General features: G+C 37.5%; 2 protein-coding genes across 2 annotated transcripts; one reads left to right on the top strand and one right to left on the bottom strand.

Moving 5' to 3' along the window:
* Window positions 1–4,065: 4,065 nt before the first annotated feature.
* Window positions 4,066–5,004, bottom strand: LOC122644193 (BURP domain-containing protein 3-like). The gene has a single exon (XM_043837809.1). It carries the CDS (start codon window positions 5,002–5,004, stop codon window positions 4,066–4,068), a length of 939 nt encoding a protein of 312 aa, XP_043693744.1.
* Window positions 5,005–17,478: 12,474 nt separating this feature from the next.
* On the top strand, window positions 17,479–19,205 carry LOC122644680 (cytochrome P450 78A7-like). Its single transcript, XM_043838076.1, has 2 exons — window positions 17,479–18,471; window positions 18,558–19,205. The coding sequence occupies exons 1-2, from the start codon at window positions 17,479–17,481 to the stop codon at window positions 19,188–19,190; spliced, it is 1,626 nt and encodes a 541-aa protein (XP_043694011.1). The 3' UTR covers window positions 19,191–19,205.
* Window positions 19,206–21,084: the final 1,879 nt, after the last annotated feature.

Here is a 21,084-nt window from a genome sequence, read left to right as displayed (position 1 = left end):
TTTGATTTGATATGTGGCAGCATCATGAGTACTTTCTACAAGTAATGCTCCAACATTTTATGGCCAATATTAGTTCATTTGATATATAATTTGAAAGAATGAAATTTTGCTGCTACATTTGTACTAGAATTTTTTTTTAAAGGGTATTTTAAAAAATACTAAAACTTAAGAGGGAATTTATGAACCCAAAAGAAAAATGAATTATTCCATTTCCTTAGCTGCCAACCTTATAACAGAAACATTCTTGTTACAAGTATAGCAGCTAAATCATTTTTTTTTTCAATAAAGGAAAATAGCATGGTTGACCGCCTTGTGCGGAGGGTCCGATTTTTTACGTATAAAATATTTTGACCCCCCCCCCCTCTTTCTATTTCATAGTTTCATGAAGTTTCTAATTCAGAATCCATGAATATACACTACACGTTTTATCAGTAAAGCTTTGTTCAAAAAAAAAATCTCATATATTTTTCTCTCATGAGGAAAAAAAAAGGGTCGGTTCCATCCTAATGAATCATCTAAGCTCCTAAAACTTATCCTTATCTATCTATTCTTATCCCTTTTAAAATAATCAAGCGTGGCTAAAGTCTGCATGTACCAAAAGCCAACATTACACAGCGACCCACTGTTGAGGCACTGGCGGCTAGATATTATCGTCTTCAATTATCATAGGGGCCTTCCACATGGAAAGCACTGGGCGAAAGTAAGATATGGTGGAGATCAATTTTGGATTCTGAATCATCGCTGACGAAGAAGACAAAATACTAAAGAGTAGCAAAAGCAGAATGCACAAACCGACAAATGTCAAGTGGTTACTTTTTATTTATTTATTTATTTCTAAAGTCTAGTCAGTTGTTACGGCTTCTTTCTCTGTTACTAATCTTTACTGAGTTCTGCTTCAAATTCAATCGGTAGAACACCAACAGGTTCAAATGTGATCGAAACCGATTCCCGGAACTAGAACCGACCGTTTATAATTGAATTAAACGGCATTGTTGAAAAATGATCTGGTTATAATTTTATAATTAGGATTGTAAACGGCGGTGCTGGCCAGGCTTGCCCTGAACCTCAGCCCAACCCAAGGGAATCTTAAACTGAATTCAAGCCCAGTCTAGCCCTATCAGGACCTAACAAACTCTTGACCCAAGATCAGCCCTTTCAGGATTTACTGATTGAGCAGGTCAGGTCGGGTCAGGTTGATCCTAATTGACCATGAATTATAACTGTAACAATAATAGGTCTTTGTTGGGCAGGTTGGGTTCAGTCCGAGGCATCAACCCAGGCCTGACCCTGCCATGCCTGGGCCAAGAAAGTATGAAGCCCAAGTCCACCTTATAGGCTGAAAAATCGGACCTAGGTCCTATCCAGGCTCAAGGAAGGTTAGGTCGGACTTGAACTGAGCCGGACTTTTTGACACCCCTATTTTCTGATGCAGTTCGATTAATCAAAAGAAACCGGATAGCAAATAAAATGATGGCGTCGTGATGGGTTAAAAAACTAATCCTAAGGCTAATCTCTATCACTATCATCAGTGATCACTCCCTTTGTCCTCTTTCTCACTCACTCCAACTGTCCAACATCAAATCCCAACACCCAATATGATAGGCGGCTAATAGTTTCTTTGCCACTTTTTCGTTTTTTTGGGTAGACCTTCTTGCCACTTGAATCACTTGATGGCTCATATATATATATATATATATATATAACACTATACACACTTGATAATTAAATTGAAAAAGCATTTCTATTTTTTCTTTTCTTGGTAAGAAAAGACTGAAAAAGAGCATTCTATAATTGTAGCCTACCGTTCTTGTGAAAATATCATACTTTCTTTTTTCATGCTTAGGTGTCTCCCCTCTAAGCTATCGGAGCATGAGTCTTTGTAATCATTTTAACCCTTTTTTCTTTCGATTGGGAGAAGGACAAAGTTGATATATCTATTCCATTCAAAAAACATAAAATATGAGTAGAGTGTGATATTCTTGGACTTATCTCTTCCAATGAATATTGCACTTGTTATCACAATTTGAGGTATTGGTATCGGATCATGATTTTGAAAATGATCGATATTGATACTTGGTTGATATTGTATTGGTGTATTAATATGGACAATGAATAAAATAGTAACAAAAACTAAATTGTAAAAAAAAAAATTAGGGGTAAACTTGTCTATACAGTCAATGTATGTCGATACCGTATCAATATCATATCGATTTTGAAGTTGGATCGTGCACTAAAACCGTGCTTGTTACTGAGCGTGATGGAACGGATCTTTGTCCCCTCCAGTTCCTCTTGTGTCTCTAATAAAAGGGAAGGGGGGTGGCACAATGACCACCCTACCCCTACCCGAACACTCTGCTCGGGTGGGGTCCAACCCCTATTATTATAGGCACTGGGAAAACTGGGCCGGACAGGGAACTGGAGGAGATAATATTCCATGGAACTCCACTTTAAAGTTGGCTGGTATGTTTTTGATTAAAGTATTTGTTTTAACTGTTTCATACTTTCATTAATGTATTAATAAATGAATATTTATTTTTTAAAACTTTTAAAACTTATTTTAATTAGTTTAATAAAAGAGATCGAGCACTTATAGTTTACGGGTAAAGTGAAAATAAGTCCAATCTTTTGCACCACATGACCATGAGCTTTATAGATTTCACATTTTAATATAAAGGGTATTAAAATATATCTAGTTGATAATAGTAATAGGGAAAAATCTTGCATTATCGTGCAATTGGGTATGCTCACAAAGTTGTGGATAGAGAGAGAGATATAATTCATAACTTGGATATTTTCAATACCTTAAAATCCATATTAGCATCAGAGAATAAGATAATTGATGAGCAACTAAGGAATTGCATCTTCGATCTTTGTCCTTCAGTTTTGATGACCACTATGGATTAATTGAAAACCCAGCAGCTAGCTAGCACTGTGGAGTACTGTGAGTTAAAATGAATGGGGAGAATTAATTAATTACTCGCCTTAATGGGAATCTAATCTGCCAGTTGGACCCGATTATCGTAAGAAATAATAGATAAAATGTAAAACCTGGCCAACTCATGGTATTTCATAGTGTGCAGACTCTAGCGATCCAAATTCCTAATTATGCCTTACTTGTTTCTAGTTTCTGTTTGCAATAAGAAGGTTAAGGATACTAAATTAACTTAGGCTACGCCTGGTTGGTTAGAAATCGACGGAAAGAAAAAGAAAAGAAAAAAATCTCCCCCCCCCCCCCCGCTCTATAGGTATAAATACCTAAAGATATAGATATATATATATAAAAGCACCCAATTCCTCCAAAAAAAAAAAAAAAAAAAATCCAAATTGTGGCGCTCATGGTGGGATCCAGATCTCTACTACTGAGCTGCTCGGTAGGACCATGCTGCCCAGACACGGTACTGTGTGCAATGTTCGCCTTACCCTCACTCGGACAAGGCGTTTGGACAGGGATAAGGCGGACATTGAGAGCGACACCGTGTCTGGGCAGCTCGGCAGTATAGGATCCAAATTGCTCGTGGTGAGGGTCTGGCGTGGGCAATTCGTGGTGGTGCTTAAAGCCTTAGTGGTGAACGTGCGTGGGGAACTCATAGTGAGGGGCTGCGGGTGATGCTGCGCAATTGTCCCCTGCAAAAACTGAATTACATTAATACCCCTATAGCAATCAAGGTTCTGAATTTTTATTTTTTTTCTTCTACGATACACTCCAAGTGAAATGACGGTTTTATTCCCGAAGGTAATAAAGGAAATAGGCATTTGATCGTGGACATAAAAGAGAGGTTACAACTTAGTCTATAACTACCTCGCGCGGTTACAAACAAATTTTCCATTTTTTTGTAAGACAACAGAGAATTATTTATATATTATTAGGTTTCAACATCTCCAGGGAGTTACAGTTTTTTGGGGTGAAATCCATAGAGTTACACTTACATATGCAAAGTTTATCAAAAAAAAAACAAAAAAAAAAAAAAAAAAAAAAAACTTACATATACAGACAAGCAAACAGACAAACACACAAAACAAACAAAGAAAGTGGATCCAGTACGTGGTCGTGGAGATAGAGCACTACTACATGTTAGGAACCCACACAACATGATCCACCATAAGGAAGTGACAGACTGGAAAATTCCCGGGCTTAATCTTAAGTAGTTGGAATGCCAAGTGGTTGGGGCTCCACTTAGATGTGTCCATGTGGCAAACAGCAATGGCGTGGGCCTTTGTTCCATCACCATCAACCACCAATGGAACCTTGTAAACCCTTGTCCCGCCACGTGTTGTATGACAGTAGAATACAGCATACATATAAGGCATGCCATGGCAGAGTACAGCTTTCTCACTTTTCATCTTCTCTAAATCTCCTGTAATCCTGTACTTCTTAATAATGATCTTCTTCTTCTGGGACGTCTCTTTCTCTTCCTCCTCCGTCGACAAGACCTGAACATTATTAGTCCCAAGTTTTGAACAACTGAAGTCAATCATGGACTCCAATGAAGTAGCACAATACTTTTCCTCCCCTGCACTTGCTGGCTTCTCGCAGTCACTGATTGTATTCTTCATCACCTGGGCATTATTTGATCCGGACAAGACTGAGAATCTTTGTAAGACATTGGAGAAGTTTTTAGAGGAGAAGGGTATGGCCTCTGCCTCCTTGCGTGGCAAGAAGTGGATCCCAAGAGTTGTCTTAGTGAAGTGTAAGTTCATGGTGCTGCCTGGGTGCAACTCATTCTCTAGGAAGTATAAAGTCTCACTTATTTGGTCATAACTGAGCTGATGATCGTCTTGCTGACCGACGCTGTGTGGGGGACTCCCCCAGCCATTGTTACTAGCAACCACCGCATCCCACACCAACTCCACGTTTCCGGTTAGCGAAGGCTTTTTTGATTTTGTTAAAAGGTCTGCTTGGATTGCTTTTGGCATTCGCGTGTTTGGCAATTTTGATCTCCAATAATCTTTCAAAGCTAGATTCTCATCAGTTGCAGTAGTAGTAGTACTGCTGGTCACTACCATAGTGAACAACTGCATGTAACAAGTTCATCAGATCAATTGTTACTCAAATATTATAAATAATAACATTCCCCCCCCCCCCCACCCCACCCCCACCAAAAAAAAAAAAAAAAAAAAAAGGTTATTGCACTGAGAGAGTTATATAGATCTATTATATATCTTGAATTAATGAGATGAAATCAAACTGATGATCTGAATGAACGTATGGGCTCTTACGGAGAGAAAACCAATGATGATAAGACGAAGAAGATCCATTGAAGTTTGAAAACAACAACAAAAAGCTAAAGATAGTTTAGGGGGAGACGGTACGAAAAGCTGAATACCCACACTGGGAAGAAGGATGAGTGTGAAGTGGAATTTATAGGATTCTAAAAATAAGTAGAGAAGTGGTACGTGTTGGTTAATATGGAGTATTAGGTGTCGAGTCCAGCTCACGTTCACCCCACATGAGGTGGATTCCATCTTAATGGTTGTGAGCCGTTCTCATACGCTGACGTATGTGAACGTGAGACCAACTCGTGTCGAAGTTATGGTTATGTAACTTATTACATGAACGTGAGTTAAAGTTGTAAGGACTTGTAATTGAGAATAGATCATCTACACGTACGTGCAGGCGAACATATATGTGAGAGATAACCACTTGTCCTTTTTGTTTCAATTAATACCTTTACTCCCCTTGTAAATGGCAAAAAATTAAATGGGACAGGTGGTCATCTCTCACAAAGGAAGTGGACTTGTTGTAATCCAGTACGTAACTTGTTTACAGCCTATTTAGGGAGAGAGTTCCCTACACCGGCCCGTGTGTAGTTTCAGGCAAATAAAGGAACCCCCTATGGAATTTGACAAAAGGAGAAGGGGCATTTATGATATATCACCCCCTCACATGAATAGTGATACGTGAGGGGGTGTGTAATATCATTTTTGAGCTAGTGTTGTACAAAACTTTTACTTATGAGTTGTATCTTGTTCTCATACTATTTAATAGGCATTAGAGAGATTAGGGGTGTCAACCGGTTGGGCCTAGCTGGGCCTCATGGTGCTTAAAACCCGCACCGTGACCTCCCGTTTATATAATCAGGCCGGGCTTGGACGGGTTCCGTCGGGTTTGGGCTATAATCAAGCTACAATAATTGAGCCTTAATCGGGCTGTGGTCATGCTTAACTCTAAACCTGCCTTAACCAAGGTTCTAAACGATGCAACCACAGAGGACTGAGGAGAAAATCCAAAAAATGAAAAGCACCCTTTAAGCTTTCCATTTCGACCCATCTCATCTTGGGTCAAGTCAAGTTTGAATATAATGGGCTTATGGATAAGATACAATGTATGGACTATGGAGTAGTAGTAGTTCAACTTGTAGGTTCAATGGGCTAGTCGTTGATTGATATATCAGATATGGGGCCTAGCATTCTATTATGTCAATTAAAAATTCATTGTCAAATATCTTAACATACGACACAAGCACAACACCGGGCTGATCCTTATTTTCTTTGATTTAATACCAATTATGAAATTAAATTTCTCTTACTCAAACAATTTTCATTTTACAAAATATGATGAGAAGAACACCATATAACAAGATCAGATACAACCACACATGGGAGACCATCAGAGCGTAAGGGAGAGGAATTTTAGAGTTAAAGGATCGGGCTAAGTCGGATATGGAATCGGTCGGTCCAGTCAGACGCCTGACGGGCTAGAACCCCACACTGGGACTGCCCGATTACGAAACGTGTCAGGCTTAAGCTTGACACATTTAATAAATAGGCCGGGCTTTAGCCGAGCGGACTTGGTTAGGTCTGCAGGGCTGTGCCTAGAATTGACACCCCTAAGAGAAATGGAAACTATAATTTGAAATTTTGAATCCCCTATTTCATCTCTTATGAGAAAAGAGGCTCGGCTCCCTCTGAATCAACCAATTAGGCTCTACATGCACCAAGAACCAACATATATAACACACCGACGTACGGAGGCACTATTGATGTTATTTGGTTGCAGGAACTTTCCTAGTATTACTCGGGCTCGCAAATAAAGAAATGAAATCTCGTAGGATATGTCAAAAAATATAAAAATCAAAGGCTTCGTTTGGTTGCAAGGAGAAATAAAGGGAAGGAACTGAAATTTTCAAACTTAAAATATAATTTTTTGTAATCATTACTCCATGTGACTATATTACTAATTTCAAATCATTCCATATTTGGTTATTTACTTCCATTTTACTTGGCATCAATTTCCCTTTAGCTTAAAAGGTAAAATAAAAATTTCATGTAAAATACATCATTAATAAATATGATAAAAAATATAAGTAGTTTATACAATCACACACGGGAAAAATAATTACAAAAAAAAATTTTCATTTCTATTCCCTTATCTTTGATTTCCCTTGCAACCAAACATAATCTAAAAAGGTATTTTTGAAACAGGGAAAATGAATTATTTCATTTGTTTAACCTTGAACCCGATAGCATGAAAGTTCCTGCAACCCTGACAGACGAACACTCAGGCTTCTAGATATTGTCGACTTCAGTTATTGTAAGCTTTCATCTTGGAATGCAGTGGACCAAAAACGTAAAATAATGAAAATATTGCAGAGACGAAGAAGACAAGTACTAAAGCATCAATGGCGATCAAAGTCTTTGCCTGAACATGCAGCAATAGGAGAATTTACAAACAGACAAAAATGCCCAAGTGGCTTGGGGTTTCGTTCTCTATTTTTAATCTTTACTTTACCGAGAGTTGCTGCTTCAAATTAAATTGGAAGAACCCCAAGAGAAGATCAAACTCTAGCAAATCAAATTCCTAATTGTGACTTATTTGTTTCTAGCTTTTGTGACTTATTTGTTTCTAGCTTTTGTACCAAGATGGTTAGGGCACTATTATTGTTGGGGTCTATACATGGTCTTAATAATCAGGAATTGAATCGGTAAATTGGCCGAGTTGGATAGAAATCGATTGATTCGAGTGGGAATCATCCATGATTGATCCCAATTTACACTGATTTGAATTGATTCCAATCTGGATCCGATGATCGATTCTATGATTTAAAACCCTGGTTTTGAACAATTAATAGAAAAAAAAAAAAACTACCTGATCGCCTGGCCAACGTGACACCAGCGCCAAAACACAAAACGGCCTTACCACTATCTCCTGCATTTAATCAAACAAAATACTGTTTTTATCTTTGATGAATTGGAATTGATTGATTGATTGATTGTTGGAGCTTGGATTGATTGACAGAGACATAGATTAGTTGATTGAGAGAGAGATTAAATGAACCAGAACCAAGGGACAAAACCAACCCAAAACAAAGGGCGAAATAGATTGATTGGAGTTTGGATTGATCAACAGCGAGAGACAGATTGATTGAGAGAGAGGGCTAAACACCGTAGAAGCACATGTTAAGCGCTCGAGGCGGCCAGTCTTGGACGGGTTCATAACGGATCCAGATCGTTTATGACACGCTGCTCGTAGCAGGCTGAGCGGTGCAATGATCACCTTACACCCGCTCAGGCTGCTACAGGCAGTGTGCCATAGAGGATCTGAATTCGTTCACATCCACCCCTCGCTGACCATCTTTTAGCTTAGCTTCATGCTCATGTCTTTTGTTTATGTAATTCCTATGGGAAATCTTGTTGTAAAAAAATTGGTTACAATAAGATTGTATCACAATAGTATTTTTGTTTTTGGTGAGGATAAATCATGTAATTATCTACAAAGACAATGACTATTATTGAAGATGACATAATAATTAGTTACTTTCAATTTATTTTGAAAATACTTTTTGGATTATCCTAAGATTCACAAACCATTCTTGGTTTTTAGTATGTTCCTCAAAATATGCTTCGGTACCCCTTGTGCGCATCTGAAGCCTTCGATGAATGAATTCTCATTAAAAAACCTCGATCCTTACTTTTTTACCTTTGACTTAAATAGTTTTTTGAGAATAAGTCAAGGGCATTCAAAAGTAAGTTACAACTTTTAACTTCACCACCTTAGTAACAACAAGATGCACTCACATATAAGAAAATGAAATTTCCTTTCCCAAAATACTTAAAAGGTATGTAGTTCTCCAATCGGGAACACGACCTACGCCAACGCTTCCTGTGTCTAATATATGCAAGTGCTCCACCCCACTAGAGTGTTATCTACCTCAATAATTTAAGTTAGACGAAATATTAGATTCGGAAAAATCATTGTGCCACTGCCACTTAGGGTTTGTAACATTTATATATAGGATGTGGATGTGGATTTACTCTAGTTCCAACAGTTCCTAGTTTATCTATCGGTTCTAAATCGTTGGGAGACCAATAACTTAATCGGTAGATTCAGAATCGAACAAATAAGCTATTACATAGGTTGATTATGATTCCTAGCAGATCGATTCTGGTCCAGTTAATGGTTTTGATCTGAGAATTGAGACACTTATCTTATCTTATATAGAAAGAAAGTTCTTTGTTGAAGAGTGTACCGCTCACGCTCAAACACAAAAGGGGGGCAAAATCGACACTCCATCCTCATGAAAGACATAAATCCCACCCTCTAAGATGCCAATGCATGCACTCTCATTGACCTACGCGCAGAGGCCAAGCTCCCCCACAAAGAACACCGGACCTTATATTATCACAGAAAAATATACTACACCAGCAAAGTAGAGTTCTTACGTTTTTGGCCGGGCTGCGTACAAAGCCACCCTTACCCATCCAGAACATAGCCAAGGCCCAAGCCCATGTGTAGCTCTAAAAGGATTGGTTCTAGTTTTAATAAGTTTAGCCCATATGCTGGCCCATACCATCGTACGCGGACATGGATGGATGAATCATATGAACTGCTTTGTTTTTGCGTAAATATGACGGAAAAGGAAATTTTTCTGTAAATTAAGATTTTTCACTGTCAGTTTTAACGTAAAATACAAACAAATATACTGAAAAATTAGAAAATTTTTCAGGTAAAATATCGTGGGATTTTAAACTCTATCTCAAAGCTTAGCTCTTGCCCCTAGACATAGGATGGGGCAAAATGACCACCCCACCCCCAGGAAAGGTGGAAATCCTGCACCTATTGATGTTTCTATGTGCATTTCCATTGCGTAGCAACCACCCTCCCAGACAAAAAACGCATTCATGTTTTATACGGAAATTTTTACAACAAAATAAGCATGGAGAGAGGACAAAAAAAAGTTGAGCTTGGATTTTAGGGGAAATGAGTCTAACCCAAAGCCGTAGTTAGTAAAAGTGGGGGGTTCAACCCGGATCCAACCCAATTATAATTGGACAAGTTCTAGAAGGCTATTTTTTAAATTATTTTCCTGCTTATTGATGGAATGTCAAAATAGAAACCAATGGTAGGGAAATTTATAAAAAATAAAAATAAAAATTTAATCAGGCAGATTAAGTGGGTTCATGTGGGCTCAAGTGGGATGAGATTGGTTCAATAGCCCACTGCCGAACCTAACCCATTTACTAACCTGGGCTGTTGGGCTTAGCCCAATAACAGGCTTAAAAGTGCCACCCCTACACACAACAACAACAACAACAGCAACAGGCCATCATATAGTTGCTAAAATTATGGCTAATACGCTTCGACTTTTCCTAGATAGAATTATTTCCTTTCCAAAGAGCATTTATTAAAGTTGTTCGATTTCTAACATTTAATTGTGGCCCATGAGTTCATGTATTAACTCAAGAAGAAAAAAGAAAAAGGAGGGTATCTGGCTCTTACATGAATATGTCTCAAGACTATAATTATGTTGAATGTGGTTTTCTTAACAGCTATTTTGGAGTTTCTTGGTTTTAGTGATCATTGAATTAATGTTAATTTTGTGGCGTCTTCATATACATTCTCGATTAAACTTAATAGGAGCATTTTATTTTATTTTATTGATTCTAATCGTGGACTTAGACAGGGATGTTAGTTGAGTCTTTACCTTTTTCATTATTACAACCTGTTTATTCACTAGACCTTGATATGTTTAGAGAATTAGAGGTATTTATTAGAGATAAAATCTCCATCGAGATTTTATGATTTTGAATTCTATTGAATTGGATTTGTTTGGTTGTATAGATAAGATTATAGTAGCTATAGATATGCTTCCTTTCTTAGAATCTCTTGATTATTTTCTGTGGATAAGGATTGTCTTATTGGTTTCCTTGATTTCATTCATTTGTTTTGTATAAATATGCCTCAATGAAATAAGATAATCATCTCATTCCAAACAATTTGAATATTTTCTAAACATGGTATCAGAACATGGAGGTCAAGGGTTCGACTCCTGGGAAGTGCATTGAAAGAGTTTTCCCGACATTTATTCTCCTCCATGTGCAAAGGACTATAGCACGTACATGCGGAGGAGTATTGATGTATTAAGGTTGCTAAAGTTATTCCTAAAGTGACCCAACTTCTCTTTGTTGAAACCAAATCGGAACGCACCAAAACCAATAAGACACTGAACCAAACTTAAGAAATTAGATCGATATAACTCGATAAGAATCAACACCAGTCCAAAATTTAATAAAATACACTTTTTTTTCATACTTTTAAATATATTTACAAGATAAACCAAAACCAAATCAATGGTAAATACAAAATAGAATCCAAACCAAAACCAAACCTAAAGCTTTTTTTTTATTTGGGTAGAAACCAAACTCAAATTAGTGCAACCTCATTTAATCATGTTTTGAACTCACTCATTCTTATACATCGAAACTGTTGAAACCAAACCACAACTGATTGACACCCTTACTCTATAAGATGAAAAAAAAATCCTACATATCATTCAATTTTTTTTATATATAATTGAACATGTTATATTCAATTTGGTGAGCATTCTAGGGGAAAATATTAATAAAGCCATTGGCTTAACCCCGAAAAGGGTGTAAGTAGGCTAGGTTGGGTCTACTCAATGTAGGAGTAGGACAAAGCTCACCTTCACTAGAAGAGCAAAGCCCAAATAGCAAGGCTTTGGACCTGGACCAACCCATATATGTAGGAACTACACATAAAAAACAAAACATTTACAATTTAAAAATGTGTACAAAGCAATGATTTATTTCCCACACGGTTGGTGTAAGAAACACTCTATATATATATATATATATATATATAGAGAGAGAGAGAGAGAGAAACACAACTCGTGTGCAAGTGGGCTGTTGGGGCAGCCCACCTGCTACTCTCTATCCAAAGAAAGACGCAAAGTGTGAAACATCATCTGTGATGAAGTGTGTAATTAAGTTCCTAAAAAGCCTTAAAGATGGGGTTTAATACTTGGGATCCAAACCCACATAGGGATTAGAAATATAGGGATGAGGAAATAACATTCTCCTAGGACTAGGAGGGAGCTCTTGTCTTCTCTTCTCTTCTCTTCTCTTCTCCTAATTGGATTATTTTTTTACCTAAAACGACCTACAGATTCACACCTTCTTAGGCTTGTTTGTTTCACACTTCTCAGACAGATAGATTTACGTGGAGTTGTTATTCCCACTAGAGCAAGGAAAGTAACCAGACAGCTTTGGTTTTAGGAAATAATCAGACTTACTTAAGCCTTAATACAAGCTCATAGAGAGTTGTAATTACATTCGAGATATCTCACGTGAACATCCGAATAATTATAACCTCAGCTCGGATATAATTATTAGTAAACATAATTAATGGGTTAATTACTATAACCCATATATAACACATTTGTCAATTTTAACATTAGGGACGGACATCTCATTCTCATCGATCAGTGATCATATCTTGATCAACTTTTAGTTTGATTTCATTTAATTAGTCACTTACTTTGCTTCAAATCTAATTTAAGCCACAGTTTAATTTGTTGCACTCTAGCTACTCTTTCTACTCTCCAATATTCGAGATTGCACGTTCATGCCTCGATCGCATTCTGCCGTCCTTTGTTCCAAAATATTAGTAAAGTCCCATTCTGGTTCTATTAAGAATTTGGATGAGATCATTCATTACGTATTATAATGCCATAACCCATGATTAATTTACATTAAAGTGGACGAATTACTCGATAATTAAGAATAGGATATAACAACAAATCCAAATGGATTGGATTAGAGATTTGGTTAAAAAAAAAATTCTATGAAGAAGCTCACTTAATAAACTGAGCTAGCTTAAGCACCACCCATGTGTACCCAGCAGCCTTTTACATATGGTAAGATAACAAGAAATCTCCTCTCTTATCCTCAAACACATTTCAATTAATAAAGTATTAAGGGACTAATGACTTTCACTAATGACAAGTAACATTTGGTTGTCCATACATTATACACTTAAACTTAGAGCCTTGATTGTGATCCAACCTTTGGATTCGTGGGGAGCAAATTATAGTCTAAGAAACTGCATGAATGGGTTAGTACGGGCCTCGCTTTCCACCCTAACACACACGTATAAGGACACACGCAAGCCCATGGCAACTGCAAGTATGCAATCATCCATGACCTCATAACCCTAAAACCCTTTTTGGTGTTCGAAAATGGAGCCTCATAGTGAATGGATCCAACATTTGGATTAGTGAGATGCTTAACTGAAAAGCAAAACAGTTTATATCTTTAATCACATATCTAATCAAGCAAAGTTAACTTACCAAGGAGGATTTCAAGCCTCTCACGACTATATACTAACTTATCTGATTTCACACTTCCCATACATGAACTACATGTCTAAGTACGTACATATATACTACCTCCCCCCCCCCCCCCCCCAAAAAAAAAGAAGTTAATTAATTTGCTTAATTATTCAAATTATAGTGAAACCATCTTAGCTTGAAATTGACCCCAAAATTCTTTGTTACATCTCCTCAATAGTGCATTATGGTTAGTTACATTTTATCCTTTGTGTGAATTTTGATAATTGAGTTTTTTTTTTTTTTTTTTGTTGCATTTAAAAAAAAAAATCTTTTTTAAGTGTGTAACTTTAGTTATATTAGGATAGATAACGAGGCGGTGAAAATTGATGAGAAGGAGATCTTGCAAAAAATGATTATTTTAGATATCTGAGTTCAATCATAAATAAAGAAGGAGAAATAGATGATGATGTTACACAGAATTAAATAGGTTGAATGAAGTGGAGAGATGCGTCCAAAATATTGTGTGATCAATGTATTCCTGTAAAACTTAAAGAAAATTTTTATAGGACAACCATACGACTGGATATGACATATGTTGCAGAATGTCGAGCAGTTAAAAAAATCATATAAATAAACTCAGTGTAGCTGAGATGAGAATGTTGAGATGGATGAGTGGTAAAACTATAAATGATACAGTAATGAATGATCAAATTAGAGTTGATTTGGGAATAACTCCAATACATGATAAGCTACGAGAAAATCGTTTGACGTGGGATAAGACTTAGTAGTAGTCGTAGTTTTTGTTGTTGTTGTTGTTGCTAGACATCTAATCAAGCAACCTTGTACATATACATTTCTATATATATCTTAGTTAATTCCCAAGCAATTTTGACATTTGCCCGTTGAGTTGTTCAAATTAAGCTGCATTATGCATAAGGATAAGTGCTTTTTTTGTAGTTTAATCTTCTCAATATTGATAGCCATGGAGTACTTTATCACATGAACCTAGCTATCACTTTTGTTATGGCAAGTTTGGCAATGACATCAACGACAAGCCTTCGTATCTTTCCTTAAATAATTTATCAGAATAAATACTAGTTATAAAATTATGCTAACATGCTATTGATTCAAAGCATAGATGGAAAATTAAACCAGGATCCAAGTTATCGCCCTAGTCGAGTAAAAAATGACAAACCCTGGTCAAGAGTCATGTATACTCGTACAATATTAAAAAAAAATGACAAGACTCGATCAGAGTTTTCCTAATTCACAAGCAACTTGATGTTTATACCAAGTCAAATGAAACTTGCTTGAGTCTGACAAGTATCACAACACACTCATCGTTTGAACCACCATCTTTGGTGGGAGAATGTTGGGAATAATCCCACATTAAATAACTCTGAAGGGCAACATATGAGGGAGAATATTGGAAATAATCTCATACTCGTTGCCTTCATATACCAGTTGGGCCTCTCTTCTTAATAACTTGAACTTTTGATTGGATACTTCAACAATAACAATGAAAGGAATGCATGGAATGCAATTGAATAGTGAATTCCTTTATAAAAGAAACAAAAAGTTGTACAAATCTCTTTTGAGAACATTCACCACAATTGAAAAGACTCTAAAAAAAAAAAAACATTTATTATTACTTTGGAAAAAATGTTTATCCTATTTAAAATATAATAAAAAGCAGCAAATTTTGTTTTTCATTACATGATTTATCAGTTAATTATTATTATTATTATTATTTTTTGTACTTTTAACGATTTTTCTTTGTGGTCCCAAAAATTTATTAAGAGCAGCTTCTCTAATAAAATGGTGGTTAAACCCATGAAATAGGTTCGAAAACAAGCTTAAGCTGAGTCAAACTCATGATTCATATTTGGGGCCTTAATTAGTTGGGTTTACATCTGATTCACGTAATTGATAAGTTAATTATGTACGTGTTTGTAATATACACGTGTGTACGTATATATATAGGTCAAGTAATCAATCTAAACCCACGTAATGTGAAAACAAATTAGAGTAAAACAAAAGAATGGTAACCTCTCACGTGCATGAATATGTACAAACCATCAATTCAGATCCCTAACCATGATTAAATTATATAATCCATAACTATCACTAATGTGAACGGTAAGACTTTAATTAACTTAGATAACATTAGTTGAAAGGTGCAAGGCTCATGCATTTATCAGCAGTAGTGTGGTGGCTAGGGATCACCGTCCATTGTTGATGAAAGAGTGTGGACCATATATACGCTCCTAAAAGACAAGTTGAGCTTGTACTTCCCTACGTTTTAGAACATTCTACTTTAAACGATCTCTCTCTCTCTCTCTCTCCTATTGGATCGGATTGGATTGGATTTTAGGGATGGCAATGTTCCATCATATGAGACCCAATTTGGGACAACTACCATTTTATACTATGTCTAAATATTCAACAAAAATGAATTTCTGCACTTGTCAATTGAGTGTTCTAATTACCAAAATAAAAATAGAATATTTTTAAAATTTAGGTGAGAAAATTAGGTCAATTGTGTATATAAATATTTAAAAACATAGTAAGCTATAAGATTGAGATAGTTGATAAAAGATTGATTAGTATCATATACCAAATAATTTTCATATATACACAGCAATTAGGTTGGCCATCGATTGAAATTTTTTTCTTTTTGTATGATAAAAAAAATAAGGCCAAATGTTCTCTGTGTCAGGGGCGTAGGCTATGCCCAGACATGTGGGGATGGGCGAAATGATCACCCCGGGTGCCTTCTGAATGATAGACCCATGTTTGTGGGCGTAGACTGTGCTGCGGCATAGAGAACATTAACCCAAAAAATAAATAAATAAATAAAAGAGAGAAAAAAAAAATACCAAATAAATAACAATCACTACACCATGGTTCTAAATTAGTATGACGACCACACACGGTATGAACACGATTTTCACTGTAGGGTTGACATACCAAAATTAAATATTGCAATCAAATGGCTGAAATGTTGACCCCGTGTTCATATTGTGTGTTAAGCCCTTTGCCCTTTCACATATATTTTATGTATAATATAATATAGAAGAAAAAAAAAGAAATTCGATATTGTTATACGTTATTATGTATACATACCCCCCATTGGTAGAAGACAAGAGAGGTTCTTCAAGTCTTACCCAATCAACGGTCAATCAAAATGTTGAAATACTGGTTTTTTGGACTCTTTGGTGTTGGCATGGCAGCAACAAGCCTGCAACTCCATAATTTTTTCCTTTTATTATTGGTTTTCCTTGTTTTAAAATAGAGATACCTCTATTTTATTATCCAAAAAAGAATAAAACAAAGAGATACCACCCTCTCTTTGCGGCAGAATCTTCCAAACCAGGGTTCAGGTACTTTGCACTGATTTTTCTACAATTTAATTTCTTAGGTTGGCCCCACAACCCTAAATTTAATAGCTAATTCTCTCTCTCTCTCTCTCAAATTCTCACACTAACTCTCAATGCCTTTCTTGAACGACAAGCTTTCTCTGATAATAGAGCGCTCACACTGCCCTCTCTTCGTCTCTATGCTCTTGGCGTATTGTGCTTTCTATGAGAAGCTCTCAAAATCAATATATGATCTCTTATAAATCGATCAATTAAAAGAAAGAAAAATCAAGATTCAGAATTAAACGTAACCCACCTCCCCTTTCTTCCTCAAATTCCCCAAATTTTTTTACTCGAAAATCTCTCTCTCTCTCTTTCTTATACCTTACTCTTCTTCCTGCGCGCCCTCGTCTATTTAAACCCCTCTCCACATGTCTCTTCTTCACTACTCACTACTCTCTTGCTCTCTTCTCTTTGCTGGCTCTCTCCATCTCCCTTGCCCTCTCTCTCTCTCTCTCTCTCTCACAAAAGCATAAGCTTATAGTAATAGAATGGAGTTGGGTATGGCTTCGAAGGATTCAAGATGGTGGGTATTCACACTTCCAGCGTTTTTCGGGACCACAAATCTTTTCGACCAATGGGTTCTGTTTTCCCTTCTTCTAGCTTTCATATCCGTTGGGCTTCTCACCTGGGCTTTCACCGCTGGTGGGCTTGCTTGGAAACACGGCAGGAACCACTGGGGTCTTGTTTCCATCCCCGGTCCTCGAGGTCTCCCCATGTTTGGTAGCTTATTCAGCCTCAGCCTTGGCTTGGCCCACCGAACCCTAGCCTCCATCGCTTCCACCCTTGATGCCACCCAACTCATGGCCTTCAGTCTTGGCTCCACCCCTGTGGTTGTCTCTTCCGACCCCAAAACGGCCAAAGAGATCCTCACCTCTCCCCATTTCGCTGATCGTCCCATCAAACACTCGGCCAAAATGCTTATGTTCGAACGAGCCATTGGGTTCGCCCCAAACGGCACTTACTGGAGACTCCTCAGGAGGATTGCTTCCTCTCACCTCTTCTCCCCCAAGCGCATCGCAGCCCACGAAGGCGGTCGTCAGCTAGACTGTTCAACCATGCTGTGTGGCATCGCTGAAGAACAGTCCAAGCATGGGGCTGTCCTCTTGAGGAAACACCTTCAGGCAGCTTCGCTCAATAACATCATGGGCAGTGTTTTCGGTAAGAGATACGAAGTGGGCTGTGAAGAAAGCCAAGAATTGAAGGAGCTCCGTGAAATGGTAAATGAAGGGTTCGAGCTTCTTGGTGCTTTCAACTGGTCTGATTATCTTCCATGGTTGAGTTACTTCTACGATCCTTTCCGTATCAACCAACGATGTGCTGCTCTTGTTCCTCGCGTGAGGAGATTCGTTTGCGAGATTATTGAAGAACACCGACGGAGCAAGTGTGACAAGCTATCCGATAATGCAGACTTCGTCGATGTCTTGCTCTCTCTCGATGGTGAAGAAAAACTCCAGGAGGACGACATGGTTGCAGTCTTATGGGTTCGTATTATCTATATCTATATAACTCTCCATTATATTAAAGGATCTCTTTTATTTTTATTGATGTTTTGTTGGATTAATTACAGGAAATGATCTTCCGAGGAACTGACACAACGGCACTACTAACCGAGTGGGTAATGGCCGAGTTGGTGTTGAACCCGGATGTTCAATCCAAGCTTCAAGAAGAGCTAGACGGAGTGGTCGGTGACGAGGGCTTAACAGATGCTGACGTGGTGAACCTACCGTATCTCCAGTCAGTGTTGAAGGAGACTCTCCGAATCCACCCACCTGGTCCACTGCTTTCGTGGTCCCGGTTGTCCATATCAGATGTCCAGCTAAGCAATGGAATGCTCATCCCTGCACACACCACGGCTATGGTCAACATGTGGGCCATAACCCACGACCCAAAAGTTTGGAAGGATCCCATGGTTTTCAAACCGGAGAGGTTCATGGAGAAAGCCGGTGGCGAGAATGTGGACGTAAGGGGAAACGACCTAAGGCTAGCTCCGTTTGGGGCGGGTCGTCGGGTATGCCCGGGAAAGAACCTAGGGATGGTGACGGTTAGCCTTTGGGTGGCTAAACTGGTTCAGCAATTCAAGTGGGTTGCAGACGCCGAGAAGCCAGTTGACTTGAGTGAGTTATTGAAGCTGTCTTGCGAGATGAAGAATCATCTCTCTGTCGTGGCTGTTCCTAGGAATGTTGTTGTGCCAAGCCCTTAAACCGTTCTAGGGCTTTACAACATTCCTTCCTTGCTCTTTAAATTACTTTTAACTCTCAAGGAAGCAAGAGTCCATTATGGTTGGATCTAGGGATTCATCGTGTGTGATCTGTATCTAAGAAAATAATGTGTTTTTTTATTTTTATTTTTATTTTATATTTTTTGTCTTGAGGGAAAGGGGGGTGGGGGTTTGCCTTTGTTTAATCCAAGCTAGATCACCAAGTCTTACTGGTGGTCATGTACACATACGATTAGGTGATGACATGTGTCTTATCTATTGCTATTAAGAATGTTTGAAGAAGAATTTATGAAAGTAAAAAAGGATACATGTCATCATCTAACCGTATGTTAAGGATAAGATAAGTGACTTGTTTAATTCCCGAAGTCTTGGTTTATAAGTGTGCAATAGTGACGATATATAGTTGCACTAGAATATAAAGTTATGTCTAACAATAAAAGATGAAGGTGATGTAATTAAGGACTATAGTTTTGTTGTAAGTCCTGGGTATGGATGTATGTTGTTTATGGAAATCTTATGTTCCCATAAATTTTCAATTATAGTACAGAATAAAGATTATTGAAGTGCTTAGTAGGATCTATATTCCTTGAACATATTCTCTCAGTGATTATATATTTACAATTATCCATTAATTAAGAAAATAATCTTCTTCATCTTTGGAGATGGTTTTGATTAGGTTGCATCAGTGTGTATATCAAGTCTCAAATGGCTGATTTGGCTGTTAGATTGTTTGATAGGGAGGTCAGTGTCATCGTTCATGAGTCAATTTTAATGGTCAATCTCAACCTATGACCCATTTTTCCAAAACAAAACAAAAAAAATCTCCTTTTATTTTCCATATTCCACTAATAATATAATTATTGACATTTCTGACTTATAATACTTACATTTCTCCATGTGGTGATGTTCATTGAACAAAATATTTGCCTTAATTGAAACAATTTTTATACAGCTAGAAACCAATACCCATGTGACAAAACTACGTATGGAGAGAGCAATCAATACCAAGTAATGAAACTATTTATGGAGAGAACTCTAAATCTCTACACTATGAGAAACAATACGAGAAACTATGTATGGAGAGAACTCTAAATCTCTACACTATGAGAAACAATACGAGAAACTATGTATGGAGAGAGCTTAATAATAAGGGCAAAAGAACGTTGTCTGGTCATATGAATCTAGTGTCCAAACATAGGAGCGAGCAAAATTATCCCCTCTGTGAAATAAAAAATCCCATCTATGTTGATGCGCCTAAGCATACTCCAATTGGCCTCCACGATGATGCAGAGGCCACGCGATCAAACAACAATGTCTTACCCTAATAATAATAATAATAATAATAAGGCCTTATTGTTGCTTCTGTTGGGCTGGATTTGAGAGTCAGAATCATTTGTTCTTTGATTGCCATTTTACAACCCAGATTTGGGAGAACGTGCTTAGATTGTGTTCCTCCTCTCAACCCCCAAGTAATAAAATTATGCTGGTTGCTCTTTGGGTAGCCAAAACCTATTTGTGGGGAGGGGGGGGGGGGGTGGTAATATTGGTGACATTGGTAAGCTTGCGTTTTGCACTTCTGTGTATCACATTTGGAGGGAGCGAAATTATAGACTGATTCGTAATATGACAAGACCGAGGCCGACCATTGTTTGAGACATCAAATCTGACATTTTGGACAAGTGTCATTCAATCACCTTCAAATTAGGGAAACCATTTCCCCGCAATAGCAAACTTATGGTTCAATGAGGTGTTTATATGATACATATGACACATTGAATTAACTTTTGCTTATATTTTGGGATGTTTCCTTCTATGTCTTTGGGTTTATGCCTTACTCTTATACGGGCCATATTTGAAGGTCCCTTTCCTTCCTCAC

This window comes from Telopea speciosissima, chromosome 1, assembly GCF_018873765.1.
Source record: "Telopea speciosissima isolate NSW1024214 ecotype Mountain lineage chromosome 1, Tspe_v1, whole genome shotgun sequence".
NCBI classification, from domain to species: domain Eukaryota; kingdom Viridiplantae; phylum Streptophyta; class Magnoliopsida; order Proteales; family Proteaceae; genus Telopea; species Telopea speciosissima.
Note: the sequence above shows the minus strand (reverse complement) of the source record. Positions and strands in the feature narration are given on the sequence as shown.

Bases quoted from the DNA above. Each gene is read 5' to 3' on its own strand.
- LOC122644193 (XM_043837809.1), bottom strand. From the start codon at position 5,004: ATGGTAGTGACCAGCAGTACTACTACTACTGCAACTGATGAGAATCTA.
- LOC122644680 (XM_043838076.1), top strand. From the start codon at position 17,479: ATGGAGTTGGGTATGGCTTCGAAGGATTCAAGATGGTGGGTATTCACA. The intron at 18,472-18,557 runs GTTCGTATTATC...GATTAATTACAG, and splicing joins ACATGGTTGCAGTCTTATGG to GAAATGATCTTCCGAGGAAC.